This window comes from Mastomys coucha, unplaced genomic scaffold (assembly GCF_008632895.1).
Source record: "Mastomys coucha isolate ucsf_1 unplaced genomic scaffold, UCSF_Mcou_1 pScaffold21, whole genome shotgun sequence".
Lineage (NCBI taxonomy): Eukaryota > Metazoa > Chordata > Mammalia > Rodentia > Muridae > Mastomys > Mastomys coucha.
Window position 1 is genome coordinate 109,206,221 of NW_022196904.1, and position 18,727 is coordinate 109,224,947.

The 18,727-nt window shown below is 39.5% G+C and overlaps 1 protein-coding gene across 5 annotated transcripts in view; it reads left to right on the plus strand.

Annotated features, from left to right (window-relative positions):
• Window positions 1–18,727, plus strand: part of LOC116102881 (ATP-binding cassette sub-family A member 3-like) — a 132,493-nt gene that overhangs the window by 35,539 nt on the left and 78,227 nt on the right. For all 5 annotated transcript variants that reach the window (XM_031388109.1, XM_031388114.1, XM_031388110.1 and 2 more), the window contains exons 10-15: window positions 1,318–1,499; window positions 6,314–6,445; window positions 10,047–10,176; window positions 17,359–17,513; window positions 17,712–17,867; window positions 18,448–18,658. In XM_031388109.1, the coding sequence (XP_031243969.1) occupies window positions 1,318–1,499; window positions 6,314–6,445; window positions 10,047–10,176; window positions 17,359–17,513; window positions 17,712–17,867; window positions 18,448–18,658 (966 nt within the window). The remainder of the gene's footprint in view (window positions 1–1,317; window positions 1,500–6,313; window positions 6,446–10,046; window positions 10,177–17,358; window positions 17,514–17,711; window positions 17,868–18,447; window positions 18,659–18,727) is intronic.

Below are 18,727 nucleotides of genomic sequence, written 5' to 3' on the forward strand. Positions count from 1 at the left end.
AACCAGGCGCCCATCTGCAGTAGGCCAGTATCTGTCAATGGCCCCACCTCGAACTATGGGTGGTAATCGCTTCACCCGCCCAGTACTGTCTTTACTCAATTCTTTCATTTTTTTCTTCTATTTTGTTCAAAAGGCTGTCAGTTTCTTGTTTGCCTTGCACATCACTGTCGTAACTCTGAAGGTCCAGCAACACCAATCCATGTGGATAAATTCTCAAATTGGCAAAGCTTTGGCGCTGAGTGTGAAGTCGAGCGTGCTGTGTCTTGCTGCTGCCATAGTGTGGCGAGGCCCTGTGCCATGCCTGGGAAGGCAACCGTGGGAGACTGAGGGACCGCGCAGCGTGTCAGGCTGCAGGCCCGAACCTTACTTCTAACTGATGAATATAAGTTTATATGTATTGTTTGTTGTAGTCATGAAAATTCACCTTAGAGAACTGAGGTATTGCTGCTTCACACCCAGATATTTGTTTTAATGATTCTATGATTTTGTAATTGTTTATGTCGTTGTAACTTTTAGTTGGTCTTAGCTAAAAATTTTCTTCCATTATTTCTTTTTACTTCCTTTTCCTCCTGGGAAATCTAAATGTAAGAGTATCATCAAATAACAAATAGACAGTACATGTCTCCAGAATACAAGTGCAATTTCTTCCTTATTTAATCTTAAAGCATCTGAGTATGGTAGGGGTCTCTGGAAATACCACAACAGAGTGTAAAAATGCTAGAGACAAGAAGGAAGTCCAGTTTGACAAGATTGAGTGGCCAGAGTTGGTTCTAACTTTGAAAGTCTGGCCCTGGGTAGTTTGTTTTAAGCATATCTAAGCATAGCAAATTTGTAAAAATAAAAAAAAAAATCATCCTGGTGATAATCAACTCAATTCTATGTTCACAATGAAGCTTACGATATGACTCCATCAAAGCTCTTATAAAATACAAGTGACATCTTCCATATTTCAAATAGGTTCTATAGATTAAATTAAAAAAGCAGGCTCAAGGGAAATGGTGCTCGTTATAAGGGTCTGGGGAAGATAGTGCTATAGGTTGAGTAAGATGAATAGACTCAAGATATGGTTCTATGGGAGCCAGTATGGCGTGGTAAATAGAAATGGTACAGAGGGTTCCATGCTATTAACCATATCCATTCCAGCACTCTGGGTGGAAAACAGGTCATACATCTTCTTGTCGGAAGAGCCCACACTGCATATTTAACATTCCTGGTCTTCCTGTGTGTATCTGTAGGCATAAGGACCTACATGCCTCCTACCTGTTTTCTTCAGCCACTGTCTGACATCTGAAGTAACTGTTTCCCCTTTTGTTTCAGGGCATGGCGCTCAGTGGTACAACTTCGCTACAAAAGTAAATGCTGATGATGACTTAACCTTGGCCCACATAATAGGAATGTTTTTATTTAGTTCTTTTCTGTATGGCCTTGTGGCCTGGTATGTAGATGCTGTCTTTCCAGGGAAGTATGGTGTGCCCAAGCCCTGGAACTTTTTTCTGCAGGTGAGCACTTGCATGCCGGATATTTAGAACCCCAACCCCAGTCCTTCAGTACCTAGTTTGTGAAGAGTAAACAGGATTACATCTAATAGCCTTTCCAAAGGGACTGTGATATCAGACTTCCTATTTCTGTGACAAACATCTGGGAGGAACAACTCAAAGCTTCAAGTATACTTTAGTCCACATTCCCATAGTCACATCACTTTGAGCTGAGGCAAGGCAGAACATGTTTGTGGGAAGGCATGGCAGAACAAAGCTGCTCATCTCATAGAAATCAGGAAGCAGAGCTGGAATGTCTGTGCTGGTGGGATCCTGCCCATCAGCACCTGCTTTACTGGATGTTGCTGCCCACGGTCAACCTTGTTGCCTCCCCAGTTACTCATCTCTATAAAAACCCTCAAAGACATACCCAGAAATGTGTTTTATTGAGTACCTTGGCAAATCTCAAGGCAATTAAATAGTGAAGATTAACCACAATGCCTCATCCTGTTTTTCATGAACACCAGTGTATGTAATGAAATGATTTTCTGCAAAGAGATCCCATTTGAATGAGTGCACACTAACAATGTCTATAGACCCTAGTAGGAAGAAGAAAATTATGCCCATGTCTCTTTTTAGTTTTATTTAAATATGACCATGCATATGCATATTTATGGAAACTGGTATAAATTTAATGCACATGTATAATGAGTAGTTTATCAAATCAGGTTAATTACCATTTGCACTTCAAGTTGAGAAACTATTAATTTCTCCCTTTTAGTCCCTTAGAAGATACATTAATAGATCCCTGTAAATTATAGTTACCCTACCATGCTGTGGAACCAAGTATTCCCTCTAAGTTTACTTTATTTATTCCTGTTACTCTTTCCACATCTCAGCCTATAGTGACTATAAATTATTCTATAATTCCAAGAAATTAGCTGTTTTTCTGCTTCCACACATGACGCATATGTCTTTCTGTATCTAGGTTGTTTTCTTACCATTGTTTCTTCCAGGCATTCATGCCCAGATAAACAAATGGCACAATCTTCTTTTATGGTCAACCATAATCCATTTCATGAGTATACACTACTTTCTACATGTGTTTACACATCAAATCTATGTCTTGGCTACTGAGAATGGTGTTGCTACAAACATGAGAGTGTATGCCCAGTTGTGGAGTTGCTGTTTCTATTTTTTGTTTTTCTGAGGAACTTCTGCTGTGCTGTTTTCCATAATGGACGTGCTAATTTAAATTCTCAGCAGTAGTTTGCAAGTTTTGCTCCACATTCAGCAGCACTTTTTATGTTTGTTTTTGTGCTAGTAGTTATGTTAGTGTGTGTTTGTGTGTGTGTGTGTGTGTGTATACTGGGGGCCAGCCCCTTCCAGAGTCTTCTTTCTTGTCGGTATTTCTTGAGGCAGTGGAGGGGGAAGAGCATTGGGCAGAGCATAAGATTTTGAACCAGGAGAAGAGAATAATGCTTGCAGAAGGAAAACTTTTACATAGGCAAATATGCATAAACTCACATAAGTTCATATACAGATTCACACATGCGCATTTATACAACTCCATTCAAACTAGTTGGGTCCACCTTGTATACATTCTCACAATTACATACTTACACACACATATGCATACATTTGTACAAGTGCATACTTACACACCCATACTTACAATATGCATATGGAGCAAAAGACCAAGCACCAGTGCAGAAAGACTCACTCATTCTGGATGAAAAAATGAGCCCCAATATTTATTGCATAGAGAAAGAAAATTTTAATGCTAAATGAATTAAACCCAAGTTGTAAGAAAAAAAAACACCTTTGTTCCTTTTAATAAGACTAAGACTACCTTGTTATTAAGAAAGCACTTGTTCCGTCCCGTGGTAAGAAGTCTGTCTGCTTCTTCTGCATTCTGCAGCTTCTCTTTCCTTCTTTCCCTCTGCAACTACACATTGCTCTCTTAGTTTTTTTAGGTTACTTATAATTTCTTAGTTATTCCACTCTGCATTTCCCTTCTAATCTTGTTCTTTCCTCCTGCTCTGATGTCACAGCAATGCTCTTATTCTCAATGCCTTTCCTCCCAATGCTATGTTTCTATTTCTAAGTTCTTCTTGAGCTCAGTTCTGTCTAAAAAGTGTTCTGTCTAAAAAAGTTCTCCTCTGCTCAATTCCCTCTCTGCTCAGTTCCCCAAATCTCCGTTCTTCTGACTCCTCTCTTTGGACTCAGCACTTAAACATCTTTCAGAATACATAATCACATGTTAAAAAGTTCATCACAAGTTCACACAAAAAAATCAAATCATAAATTGAAATAAAAGTTTACAACAGAGAATGTTTACATGCATATCCATTAGGAGTAATTATCTGGCTAAACATCTCACCTGTCACAGCTCCATAGGCTCACTGAAGGTTTAAAACCATAACTAACTTTATTAATGAAGTTTTGTATAGATAAACCCAGTCAATATTTTATCTTCTATCCTAGCACCTATATTAAATTGTTAGTTACCTTTTTATGACCATTGGTTAATGGTTTTACAACCTCTTGAAATGTGCTCTGCGTAGAAGAAAGTCTGGTTACTATCTAAGAGCAATTAATTGGTGACACATGGGAGGCTGGCAAAGTTCTCATTGTAGTTTTGATTATCAGAAAAGGACCTAATAGCAGTCCCACTATAAAAGAGTTTAATAATCACTGATATAATTTTAGGAATTCTTGTAGGATCATCATTAAGACTGAAGAAGTCATCTGTTTGTCTACATAGCATCACTATAAGATAGTACATCTTTGTAGATCTGCAGAGATCTGCTCAAAAGGGATGGGCAAGTACCTAGTGATTGTTATATATGTTTAATGGCTCTCGATGTGTGTGTGTGTGTATGTGTTAATATATTCTTGTGATTTTGATTTGTAGCTCTTGTAGTAATGCTGGATAATTTTTATTTACTGTCCCTTTGTATGTCTTTTGAGAAATACCTATTCATATAATTTGCCATTTGGAAATTGTATTACATTTGATTTTCCTACTACTGAAGTGTTTCAGTTGTCTATGCTGAAAACATTCCTTTTGGACAACTAGTTTAGAAATATTTTCTCCAGTTTCACAGGTAAGTTGTCCTTTGGGATCCTATTATTAAAAAACACCAGCTATCCATGAATCTTATCCATGCCCCATTTTCCTTCTAGTAGGTTTAAGTGTTTGGTTATCATATGTGCTAAAAGATTGCCCTTTGATCTCCTTCTGTGCACAGAGACCCAATTTTCTCAGCAACATTTATTGAAGAGACTTTTAAAATTCAATGTCAAAAAAATCAATACATTTCTAATATTTGGTATCTTGGTCAAAAAACCAGCTTCCAATACATATGTGGCCTTATATTTGGATTCTATATTTTGTTCCATTCATTGGTGTGTGTTATTCCAGTGTTATCCTAGTTAGATACCACAGCTTTACAATACAGTGAAAGACCAGGTATATAGATTTTGTAGTTAGATATTGTGTTTGTGTATGCATGTGAATGCACAAACATGTATTAGAACACATACCTGTGTGTGTGTGTGTGTGTGTGTGTGTGTGTGTGTGTAGTCACCCTGTGGAGGATGCCATGTGTCCTGTTCTACCACCCTCTACCTTACTCCTTTGAGACAGGATCTCTCATTGAACATGAAAGTAGGCTAATGACCAGCAACCCTTACTTTTTAGCATCCTATTTAATTTATTCAGAATTTCATAATTTTTATTATAGAAGTCATTTATTTGATTACACTTACCCGTAGGCAATTTTGTGGCTATTGCTGTTGTCAGTGGGATTGTTTTCTTGACTTCCATTTTGAGTAGTGTGTTTTTAGTATATTTTTTAAAATCTATTCATTTCTGTAGGTTGACTGGTGAAGTTCTCTGAATTAGTCAGTTATTACCTGCAACCTGAAATCATCTGACTTCCTCCTTTATTGTTCTTCCTTAACTGCCCTGGCTAAGACTCTCAGCACTGCATTAAATAAGGGTGGTAAACATATGAACACTCTTGTTCCCCATTGGAGGTGATGCTGGCTGTGGGGATGAAAGATAGAATTTAATGTGTTGAGTAATTTCTTGCCATACTTTATTTTCAGAAAATTTGTTTATAATGAATATACTCTGAATTTTGCCAAATGCATTTTCTATGTCAGTTGGTATGGTGCTATATTTTTCAAAGGATCAAAACTTAGTAACTTTGTAAAATATATATAATTAAGTGGAGCAGGCTTTCCTCTATAAATATTTAAATGGTAGAGAAGAAAGAGACTACATGGTACAGTGTGCTAAGTACTAAGTACTAAGTACTAAGTACCAAAGCACCACAGGCTTGCCTTTCATTGCTTGTATAACATCAGTGAAAAGGAACATTTGGTTAAAAAACATAAGCCAAATGATTTAAAATATTTATGAAAATGATTTTGTCTTTGCAGAATCACTCAAAAGTGCCAGGACAGCTACAATGTGTAGCCCAACCCTGCTAGAAAGATCTGACTCAGAGTGAGGCAATGCTCCTTGTATGCCCTTCTGAGGTGGCTTCACTGACTTTCTTGCAAAGCTGAACTTGAAGCAGAATGTGTCTTCTGTGATCATAATTTCAGAAATTCATATTACAATTTGCTTCCTGTTATACTCATCACAAGTGATGATTCATCAAGTCATCCATTGTAACCATGAGCCAGAGTGAACCAAACCAGAGAGCTTTGACATCTAAAAGCACTTAGCTTTCTATTATTATTATTATTATTATTATCACCATGAATGTTATTATTATTACCATTATCACTATCACTGATTTTTGGTTGTTGTTGTTATTTAGAAAGCCTACTGGTTTGGAGAACCAGCCTTAAGCAGGGAAGAGAGCCAAGCCTCTAATCTACTTCCCAGTGATTTTATGGAGCCTGAACCTGTTGGCTTAGTGGCTGGCATTCAGATTCAGCATTTGTACAAGGTATTTATTTATTCACCAGGTTTCTGTTTCTTGGTAGGATGGAAAGACAGTCTAGTATGGAGATTAGATGCTTGTCATAGCCATACCTCCACAGTTATGCTAATTAAAAGATAAAGTGAGTAAGATGAAATTGAAGTGTATACAAGAAAATCAAAAGTTCATTTATTGTCTGGGCGTGGCAGCCACACCTTTATTCCAGCCCTTGGGAGGCTGAGGCAGAGAAACCATGAGGTTAAGGCTCACTTGGGCTGCAGAGTGAAACAACAACAGCACCTCTCTGTGTTATTTCTCTTCTCCTCCCTTCAGAATACAGCCTACCTTTATGTGGGTAATAATGCTGCTCTACATGATAAGAGGTAGAGTCAAGATGGAACTTTTATTGGGTATTGATTTGTTGTTACAAAACAAATAGCATCCTGATTTGTTTTATAGGTTAGAGGTAAGGCTGCATTGAACTCTTTGAGATATTTTTAGGTGTTTATTCTTTTCTGGATCTTCCAGGGTGTATTTTTCCTTTTCTTTCAGGAAACATATACCCACTTACATTCCCTAGCCTGGCAAGGAGCTATTCTAACTTAATTTGAATGTTTAATTTCATAATTTGTGGCAATTGAATCCTTTTCATATTGTCTGCCATGTGCCAGGGTTAAGGGCCAGTGGAGGACTGGTTCTGGGGCTCCTTTTTTTTTTTTTTAACCAGTTATCCCTACACTCTGCTCTGATCATAAGGCACAGGTGTCAAACAGCCTTTTCATTGGCTTGCTTTGGATATTTGCTGACATCAACCGTTGTTTTAATATGGCAGTGCTATATTAAAAGAACAGTGCACTCTGCCCTTGTTCTGTTATCTCTCCACTCCCCAGCTTTACTGCAGAATCACCCCTACACACACACCTCTGATGTTACAGTGGTTCATTTCTTCCCAGACTCTCCATAAAGTTGCACAGAGTGTCATGAGTGCTCACTGGACCCAAAGGCCTCTCTGTAGACATGTGAATGAGCACAAAATAGCAACCATTAACCAATAGTTAACACAGAATAGATGAGCCTCATTAGGAACATGATATAGATGTTAAAACTAGTATGCACAGATTTAAAAATAGTGATTAGTATATTAAAAATAGATTTAAAAGCACAAAAATTAGGAAAACACTCAGAATGTGAGCATAGAAGTAGACCAGTCAGTAAGGACATAAGCAACTGAAGTCTGTAGTTAATTCATAGACATGATCAGCACACTTCATTCCACAAATGCAGAAAGTAAAGACGTGCAGAGTGCTTTTAAAATGATGCCATCAGTCCCAGACACATCTCGGTGTAAAATGAAATCAGTGTTCTTCTCACCATGGTGGGGATTAGCTAAGCCAAGTAAACAGTGACTAATTAGAAAACCCAAGATGTCTGTCAAAGAAAAGAACACATTTCTTATTGCCCTTGTTTGCCTCACAGAACTTCAAAGTAAGATCCTACTGCTGAAAATACCACATATTTTGGACACAGGAATTGGAGAAATTAATTTGTACAAACTTGGAAGCCTCCTCCCTCAGAGCTAGCTCTCATAGTATCGAAAGCTGCTGGGAACATTGTCTAGAGTAAAAAGCAATAAATATCCTACCCAGTTTAAAGCCTATGAGCCCTGGGACCAGCCCCAATTGCTATAACTACAGTGCGACCCTTACACCTTTTCCATGAAGCCAGCCCAGGGAACATTGTGGAAAGGGGATGGGAAGACTAAGAGTCAGAGGAACAAAATGACTGCCTTGAGAGATAGTCTCCTAGTTAGGGAGGGTTCGCCTAGAAGGAAGGGAAGAAAAGAGGGAGGGAGGGAGGGAGGGAGAGAGGGAGGGGGGAGGGAGAGAGAGAGAGAGAGAGAGAGAGAGAGAGAGAGAGAGAGAGAGAGAGAGAGAGAGGATGTTTTAGTTAAGTATGTCTACAATAACAACAAAGAGGTCAGGTTGAAGTTTTCAGACAGGACTTTAAGAAACTTGGTCCATGGCAGGAGCTGATGTCTAGGGGTGTTCACTTCTGAATGTTTGGTGAAAAACATGAAGGAGTGGGTGGTATTGTTGAAGGTTTGGAGTTGCTTCAGTTAGTTGTGTCACAGAGTAGCCAAGGCAGTCTGTATTTCCAAGTTAGGACAGAGAAAGAAAGAAGTACCTGGGGGCCATGCAGATAGTTGTAAAACCACGAATGAACTGAAACCTGCCAAATTATACTCTTTAAATGGGCTTACTGTACAGTGTGTGAACAATGTCCCAATATGGCTATTAAAAATTTGTGAATTGGACTAATGCCACATTTGTATTTTTATTTAGTTATAAAATACCACTTAACAAAAGAAAATGGTTGTTCAGAAACTCAGAAAAAAAGTTTAGATCCAAGCAGCCAAAGGCAGTGAAATTCAGAGTCCACTGTTGAGAGATGGTCACTGAAGTAACAGATACAATTTACCATCCTGTTCAAAGCACTCTCTCTTTCAGGCACAGGTGGAGAGAGGGGTGTCTAGCTAGTCTTTGTAATTCCTTTTGCTACACTGTGCCCATTGTTAGATGTGATATGTGTTCCCAAGACTGCCCAGCTGGCAAACTGCCCTGCCTTTCTTCCTTTGTGAAACATCTTGACTACATTTACACAAACATTGTTCTAGGCTCTGGATATGCTCCACTGGTGCATACTTCTAATGTTTAATAAAAACTTTAAGTCATTCCTATGCACATATGCATATGTGTTTTCCTGTTCTCCTGTACAGGAAATTTTTTTCTGCTATAGAAAGTACCAGGTATGCCTTCTTCATAACGACAATCAGACCATGTTCTACAATGCATGCTACACAAGTGCTCATTAACTTCTCTTTTTTATTAGATATATTAATTTCTTATTAAATAAACAAATGAGCCGATTAGCAGTGACTAGTGACTAATGAGTTTTCAGTATATGAGGTAAAAAAATAATATAAGGTCCCTCAGTCTCAAATTTTGGAACGTGTGGGTAGATGGTTAGTTGTGTGGCTTATGCAGATAAGAGCATAGGAGAGAGAGTTCATTTTGGTGTAATGAATGGTGTCTGCAATGAGATTTTCAGCAGTTCATTCTGGGTGTGACTGGGTCTGACTGTGGCTAACTGACTGTGGCTGACTGACTAGCTGACTGACTCTGGCTGACTGAGTGGTCTGATTGAGTGGGTCTGACTGAGTGGGTCTGACTGAGTGGGTCTGACTGAGTGGGTCTGACTGACTGGTTCTGACTGAGTGGGTCTGACTGACTGGGTCTGACTGACTGGGTCTGACTGACAGAGGCTGACTGACTGGGTCTGACTGACTGACAGAAGCTGACTGACTGGTGCAGACAGGGGTTTATTCAGTTTCAAGATTGGAGCAGAGTGAAAATATGAGATTGTTCAGGGGGAAATCTGTAGCCCTCCCCTGAAACAATTCCTATGACTGCCTGTAGGCATTGCTTGGTTTCCACAATTTAATCTCTTTTACTTTTTTTTTTCTCCAGCCTAGAAATCAATGACATTTTTTTCTTCAACTCTGAGTAGTTAATGAATCCTTGTTTACAGGTGACAGTAACCAAATTAGTACTTGTTTCTCTCTTGACAGGAATTCACCTTAAAAAACAGTACCGTGAAGGCGGTAAAAGACTTGTCTTTGAACATGTATGAGGGCCAGATCACTGTTCTTCTTGGACATAATGGGGCAGGAAAAACTACCACCTTGTCCATCCTCACAGGTGTGTATCCCAGGTCACACTGGGGCTGGGGCTGTGGACCAAGTGCAGGGCTTTTGCTGACACTTCTGTGGTCATTTTTTTATTGGCTTTCCCAACCTAATTTGTTCACCACAGGAAACCATTGCAATTCATCTGGTGTGCACTACTCTCAGTGCGAATGTGTACTATGAACATGTATTAATTTGTGGCGAATATTTCAAACACAGAGCTAAACTGAAAAACACTTTTAGCAACTATCCCTATATGTAAAACCTACACTCTACCCATCCCAACACTTTACTATATTTTCTATATATCTATCAACCCATTTTGAAATATTTCAAAGTTGATTCTATACATTAAATACTCTTTTTACTATGTAACTTAGATTTTTGATAAGAATATTTCATAATGTTTAAATTTCAGTTATTTGCTAATTTTTTGATATCTGTATATATCTGTGTAATTCAATTACCTCTTAAGATGGGGAATTATACCTAGAAAGTTCTCTAATTTCTCAAATACTTCACTTTTAAAAGCCCATTTTTATTTACTTGTTTTGTTTGCTGGGGAGAGGAGCAGTGGTAAGTGGAAATGAAATCTGAGACTGAAAAAAGATTAAAAGGAAAAAAACATGAGCAGGAAGAGGAATATGTGTTATAAGGACATACAGGGCTTGGAAGCAATAGGACAGAGACTGACTGTCACGTGGGCAGAGAGGGGAAAAAGTGAGAAATAGCAGAAAGAACTTCACAGTGTCAGGTGACATCCTGGGGTCAAAGTTGAGATCCCCAGGGCATGCTGGATGGGTAGGGCTCACTTCCAAGACAAAGAGCTATGCAGATTGAATGCTGTTGAATTTTCTCTAAACCGTAGTTTAAAAGTCTCTTCTTAAAGGCTAAAAGTCTCTTCTTAAAGGCCTCTTCCTCAGCGAGCATCACATGACTGTAAAGGAATCACAGCTGTGCTTGTCACTAGAGTAGTGTTTCCTACTATTCACAGAATGTCCCTGTATCTGCCTTCTTAGAACACACTCCATGCGTTACATGTGTATGGCCGTAGTCACCAAAGACATGTCCTTGTCCCAGAACCTGTGACTGTTGCTTTATACGTCAGAGACTTTTCAAATGTCCTTAAGCACAATCAGTGACTAGAGCCCTGTAAGGGTGAGGCAGAGTAGAAGAGAATGCCCAGCCCAAGGGCAGCCTCCACAGCTCCTCATCGACAATTATTAACTCTAATGTGTCATTGGTAATTAACACAGCCCAAGTGACTAGAACAGTTCCCCACGGAATGTTCAACACATGCTCACAGAGCATATTAATCACATATCATCATTGTTCAATCATTTGCTTTCAGCATTAGACTTAAGTTGTTTGAGGTAAGGGTCATTCTTTGTTAATTTTTCTGTAAATACGGATAGTATTGCCTGCACGCAGTACCCATGGAGGTCAGAAGAGGGTATCAGAACCCTAGAAAGTGGAGTTAAAGACAGTTGGCAGCCACCATGTAGGCGCTGGGAATTGAACCTGGGATCTCTGGAAGAGCAGGCAATGATCTTAACCACTAACCATCTCCCCAGCCCCTGTTAATTTTTCTAAATGTTAATATTTCTAAGGTAAATTTGGTATAAGTCGGTTGGTAGCAGTTGCCTTACTGTCCTGAAACAAACCTCTAAACTTAGCTATTACTTTCTGCTTACTGTCCTCTCTTTCTGGCCACTGACCAGTTTGATTTCAGGTCCTATGGACTTGACTAACTGACACATTTCATATAGATGAAATGATAAATCTGTGGCCATTTATGTGTGCATTTGAATTACTGTCACATGTCCTTTCATTTTACTCCAAAGGAAACCTTGTCAAATTTCTTGTAAGGGAAGTATTGTCAGTGAGTATTATCAGACTCACTCTGTGATTGATTATAGGGTGATATCTTTGAAGGAGAGCCTTAGTGGACATAGCCAAGGAAGAGAAGTCACTCAGGTGGGTATCAGTTGATGGACAGATGAGGAAAACTGTATGTATAGTGCTGAAGGCTTTCAAAAATCTTTTTTTTTTTTTAATTTTTGATTGGTATTTGAAAAATACCAATGTGACTTTTCTTACTGTAGCTCTGTAGTTCAACTTGATATCAGAGATGGCGATACCTTCAGAAATTTTTTTTGTCATACATATACACAAGTGAATGCAATTTAGCCATAAAAAGAATGGGAAGTCTGTCATTTGTGACAATGTGGACAGGAATGGAAAAAGAATCTAGTGAAATACAGATGAGTTCCACATGATGCAATTCACATGTAGAGTAGAAAACATAGAAGTTGAGAATAGAGTTGTGACTACATGAGTCTGGAGGGTAATGGGAAGGTATGACTGGGAAATGGGAGGGTAAGGATGGGAAATGGGAGGGTATGAGTGGGAAATGGGAGGGTATGAATGGGAAATAGATTAGTGGAACTAGTAGGAATAAGAAGTTCTGGTGTTTTATTGCCCAGTAAGAAAACATCTCTATACATCATAGTAGTTCCCATATAGTTTAAAAAGCTGGAAGAAAAGATTTTTGAAAGCCTTCAGCACTATACATTGTTTTTGTGCATTTGAAGAATCATATGGTATACCATTAACTAATGTGAACAATGTTATATTTTATGTGTCAAAAAATTACATTTAAAAAGATAAATTAATTGTATAACTACATGATAGGATAAATACAGAGCTGGAAAAACAAGCTGCTTAGATTATTTTCTATTTGTTCTAGATCAGGATGTTTAGAATCTACTTCCTGTAAAATTTAAGTAGACTTTATATTTCCCAGTGATGTAACTTTCTAGGTTCCTGATGGCTTTCTGCATTCCATAGTTACAACTGGCCTATACCCCAAATGTCCTAGCATTACCAAATACCTCTCCCAAATAAATGGCTTAATGATGCAACTCAAAAAGTTAAAAAGCAAGACCATACCATATCCAAACTCACCAGATTTCAAGAAATAGTAAAAATCTGAGCCAAAATCAATGAAACAAAACAAGCAATACAAAGAGCTGTTTCTTTGAGAAGATAAACACCATTGGCAGGCTGTTGGTTCATTAACCAACAGAATGAAAGGACTCAAATGAACAGAGTCAGAAATGAACAGGGAAACATTACAGCAGACACCATAGAAATACAGGATATCATAAAGGAATACTTTGAAAACCTGGACTCTATTAAGCTAGAAAAACTAAGGAAAAAAATAAAAAAGAATGTTTCTAGATTGAGTCAAATCACCAAGTTAAACCAAGATATCAGCAACCTAAACAGACCCCCAAACAACAAATGAGATTGAAATAGTAATAAAAACCCACCCAGCTTAAAAAGAAAAAAAAAAAAAAAAAAAAAAAAGAGTCCAGGATAGATTCACGGCAGATTTTGTTTCAGACTTTCAAAGAAAATCTACAGCCAATCTTTCTTAAATTATCTTAAAAATTAGAAACAGAAGGAGCACTCTCAAACTTAACCTATGAATCAAATATTACATAATACCTAAACCAGATAAAGACAACGACAACAACAACAACAACAACAACAAAAGCCATAGGACAATAGCCCGGATATAGATTATTACAGAGCCATAGGAACAAAGATAATATGGTACTGGCACAAAAGCACATATAAAATCAAGTGAACAAAGTTGAAGATGCAAACATATGTACAGGTGGCTATAGCCATCTGATATTTGAAAAAGTTGCCAAAAATATATACTGGTCAGATGAAATGGTTCTTAGAAATGGTGCTTAGAAAATCAGATGTCCAATCTGGCCTGCCTGAGAAGCTCCAGCTCTCGGTGTAGGAAAATAAAACTAAGCTCCTATCCATCACTGTGCACAAAATCTAACCCAAAATGGATCAACAACTTTCATATGAAACCTGAAACTGGCAGAAGAAAACAGAGGAAGTTCCCTACGTGATACAGGTCTGGGAAGGGCTTTCTATTGGACTCCATTTGCCCTGGAATTAACGGCAACAACTGCAGGTGGGACACCACAAAGCTAAAATCACTTCCATACCTTAAAGGAAGAAAAGCAGGTGAAGAGGAAACGGATACAGCAGGAGAGAGTCTCTCCTAGCTAAACATCTGAAAGAAGATTAATATCCAGATTTACATGGAGCATTCACTATTGGTGGGATTGCAAATTTGTCCACCCACTAGGGAAATCAGTGTGGAGAATTCTCAAAAGGCCTAACATGAAGGTACTATGTGGCCCAGCTATTTCACTCCTTGGCATTTGCCTCAAGGCCTCAATATCCTACTCCACAGGTACTTCCTCTGCCACGGTCATTGTCGCTCTAGTCACGAGAGCAAGGAAATGGAAAGAACCTGAATGCCCTACAAGTGACGAACAGATACTGAAAATGTGGCCTACAAACACTATAGAATACTACTCGCTGCAAAAAGAAAAACGAAAACGGAAATCACGGACTTGACAGGTAAACGGATGGAACTAGGAAAAGATTATATCGAGTGAGGTGAGAGAGATCCAGAAAGACAAACGTCAAATGCTGTCTCTCATCTGTGGTCCTAGATCCAAGTCTCCACGAGTGGGTAAATAACTTTTTAAATGTTGTATTTCTGAAGGGAAAGACTTCCCCTAAGAAGTTCTACTCTAGCTGCCAGGAAAGTTTCCCCAACGCAGGTGGAGCAGCTCAGCTTAGAGAAGTTTCCCCAGGGAGACAGCTCTGCTAGGAAAGGTATCCTGGTAGTCCAGAGCCAAGGAATTTCACCAAATCCCATCTCATAACAAATCTCACAGGAGAGATTTATCAGCAGAGAAAATCCCGGAGAGTGGCTTCCTCTGCTGGGGTGAGAAGCAGCAGAGAACTAGGCGGAAAGAAGGCAGAGTTTATACAGGGTTTCTTGGGGTGGGGATGGGGGCGCTTCCCAGACTGGAGGTATTATGTGGCCCGGTTTAGGGACAAGCTTAAAGATTGATGGGATTTTGTTCTTGAAGGGTGGAGCCTGGCCACTCTCCTATCTTGGGGCTGGGAATGACCATTGGAGTCAGTTAGAAAACAACCCCTAGGGACATTAGGAAAGTCTGGGGATGTGGCCTGGCCACTTTACATCTTGAGGAGCTAGATCTGGCAGTTACAGCTGTTTTAGCCTGTTTGGCCTGACTGCTGGAACTCCTCAGAGGGGCCTAACCATGTGCATGCACTGAGGATTTACAATGTTTACAGAGGGAGTCCACCACAGGGAAAACTTTCCCTGCTGGCCAGATGCTTGGGTTGGCTTAGATAGCCAACAACCAAACCCTGGAGTAACTGCAGGTACCAAGAAAGCAAAAAGGGACTGTGGGTGGCTTTAGAGGGAAGACTATCAGAGTACAAGTGATTTGAAGAGAGAAATAGAAATAACAGGCAGAGAACTTTAATTAGAGAGGTGAGAAAGAGATCAATACAGAGGGAGAGAGAGGGAGAGGATAAAATAACAGTAAGGGTGTCTGAAATAAGTCCTACAAGAAATCAAATTATTTCTTTATAATATCATATTATTATAATATCATATTATTTCTTTATACCATTATATTCTTTATTATGATGTTTTTACAATATACCTTAGCTAAAATTACATATAACAAATACAAGTCTGTGCATATGTATATATATATATATATATATATATATATACATACATATATATATATATAAAATGAAAATTTCCTACCTGGGCTGACAGTGCACCCCAGGAGAGTCATAGGCTATGTAACAGAAACACCAATTCCAGACATGAGAAATGCCCCTTCATGGTCTAGCCTCAGGAAATCTAAGAGACTCCCCAAACACTAAAAGCTATTTCCATAGGTCTTCCTTCTAGATTTAGTGCTGTTCTTGATGACTCAGTACACTTCAGGCATAGGGTTCTGATGATCAGAACTGGATCTTCCCTGAAAGTTTCCTACCTAGGACCAGCTTTCATAGTGCCAGAAGGTTCCTTGCAACCTTCCAAAGGGGGACACAATCAATAGACCTATCCAACCGTGACATATATGGACCACAGCAATGACTGGCATGACAAGATAACAGTAAGGGCACAGTAGTGGCACCCATATCTTGGAAGTAACCAACAGCGCTCTAATTGGACTGAAGCCCTGCTCAACAGGAGTGAAAACCTGCCTGGTCAACTACCTAGGGAGAGTGAGGTCATGGATCTTGGAGGAGAGTCTACAGCTACTGCTTTCCCTAAGCCGTCATAATTCCTAACTCTATTCTAAATATTTATCTTTCAACCACAGATATATGTAGACCTCTTCCCTCATCAAAGAAACTTCTTGTTGCAATAGAGACCATTCCAGAAAATTATAACTGACAAAAATGCAGAAAACAAGTAAGTTTGTGGTGTCTAGTCCAGTGGATAAATCTACAACCCAACTCCTACGCCTAGGGCTCAGCAAGCATTGAGGAAGAGGGTGTGGAAGGGTTGTAGGAGCCAGAGGCACACAAAGTGCTCAGCAAGCATTGAGGAAGAGGGTGTGGAAGGGTTGTAAGAGCCAGAGGCACACAAAGTGCTCAGCAAGCATTGAGGAAGAGGGTGTGGAAGGGTTGTAAGAGCCAGAGGCACACAAAGGGCCTCTGCTGTGAGATTGTGTCTCCTAGAAATATAAAGGAAGCTACACCCATGAAAACTCAACTATGGCCACCAAACAAGGAGGATACCAGAAGGATACAAGTAGATATCGTGATATGGAAGGGGAACTCTCACAGGGCCCAGCCATAGATAAAGAACAACAGGCATCTAAGGAATGTCAAGAGAGGGAGAAAATAGTCTTCCACAGAGAACAACTTCCTAATTGGCTACATAATACCTGGAGTCATATATGTACAAGTGGCATTAGATGGACTGAGAAGGTTGTGTGTGTATATATATATACAATTTATAAGAGGCTACAAGTTTGAGAGCAAAAGGGGAGGTACCTGGGAGGGATTAAAGGGAGGAAAGGGGAAATGCTGTAGTTATAGTTATATTTCAAAACCAAAATACTCTCAATAAAGACATAAAAGACAAAAATGAAAAGTCCCTTCTTTCGCCATTGCCATGAGATCATGACCATTGGCACTGGGTATCTCTGTGATGACACTTTTGCTGCAGGCAAGGTGCCTAGTGAGTAGCATATTGCCATGTGTCTTTGCTGAAGCTAAGCTCTGCCATGTCTTTGCTTAATTGTAGGTTTGTATCTTCCTACCAGAGGAAAGGTCTATATTAGTGGATATGACATCTCATCTGACATGGTTCAAGTTAGAAAAAGCTTGGGCTTGTGTCCCCAGGATGACCTGTTGTTCCCGCTGCTCACAGTGTCAGAACACCTTCATTTCTACTGCGTGGTGAGCACTCCCTTTCTGCACTCCTCACATCCTCCAGGCAGTGTGAACAAGGACCTGCAGCCTTACCTTCATCAAAAGTTCATGTTGGAAGCAATGAGAAGGGCGAGCATATGCACACAGCTCTATTAAAACCCTAATGTAAGAATTTTCTAAGCACAGCATTGAGGGCACTGCATAAACTCTGGCTCCTCTTTTTAGATCAAAGGAATACCTTTGCTGAGGCGATCAAGTGAAATTCACAGAATGCTCACCTCTTTTGGCCTGCTGCAGAAAAGTAATACTATGTCAAAGGATCTGAGTGGAGGAATGAAGCGCAAGCTCTCAATCATTATAGCTCTGATAGGGGACACTAAGGTAACAGTTAAAATGGGTTCTTGTGGGGCTGGAGGAGATGGTTCTGTGATAAAGTACCTGTGGGCACATGGAGACTTGGCTTTATGGATATTCCCAGCACCCAGATAAAAGTGCCCTGCATGGCTGTGGGTGCCTATAATTTTAAACCAAAGATGATGTAGAGACAGACTGATCCCCAGAAATGAGTTCTGGATTCAGTGTGAGACCCTGTCTCAAAAGATAAGGCATATAGAGTGACTGAGGAACACATTGGACATCAATTCCTGACATCCCCATATGGTGTACACACATAGAAAGAAATAAGATAACATAAAAATAAGTCTTTATGCCCCCAGGATTCAAACACAAAAACTGGCACAAACTCAACTCTCTCAAATGGTAGGGAGAGAAACTTTCAATTATTAATGCAGCTGACATAATGTAGCCATAAGTTTGACAGTTAAGGATTTAGCAGTTGTTCATCCTAGGGTGGTCTAGAGTCTGTGTTTTTGCTTAAATATGCCTCCCATGTATAGTAGATTATCCCACTTGTAGCACACATGAAGTAAATAGATTCTTGGTTACTTACTTCTGTCTCTAGGTGGTGATACTTGATGAGCCAACATCTGGCATGGACCCAGTCTCAAGGAGGGCCACCTGGGACCTGCTTCAGCATTATAAAACGGACCGTACCATCTTACTGACCACACACCATATGGATGAGGCTGATGTTCTGGGTGACCGGATTGCCATCATGGTCATGGGGACCCTGAAGTGCTGTGGCTCTTCGCTTTTCCTGAAGAAACTATATGGTATCTATCTATCTATCTATCTATCTATCTATCTATCTATCTATCTATCTATCTATCTACCTACTTACC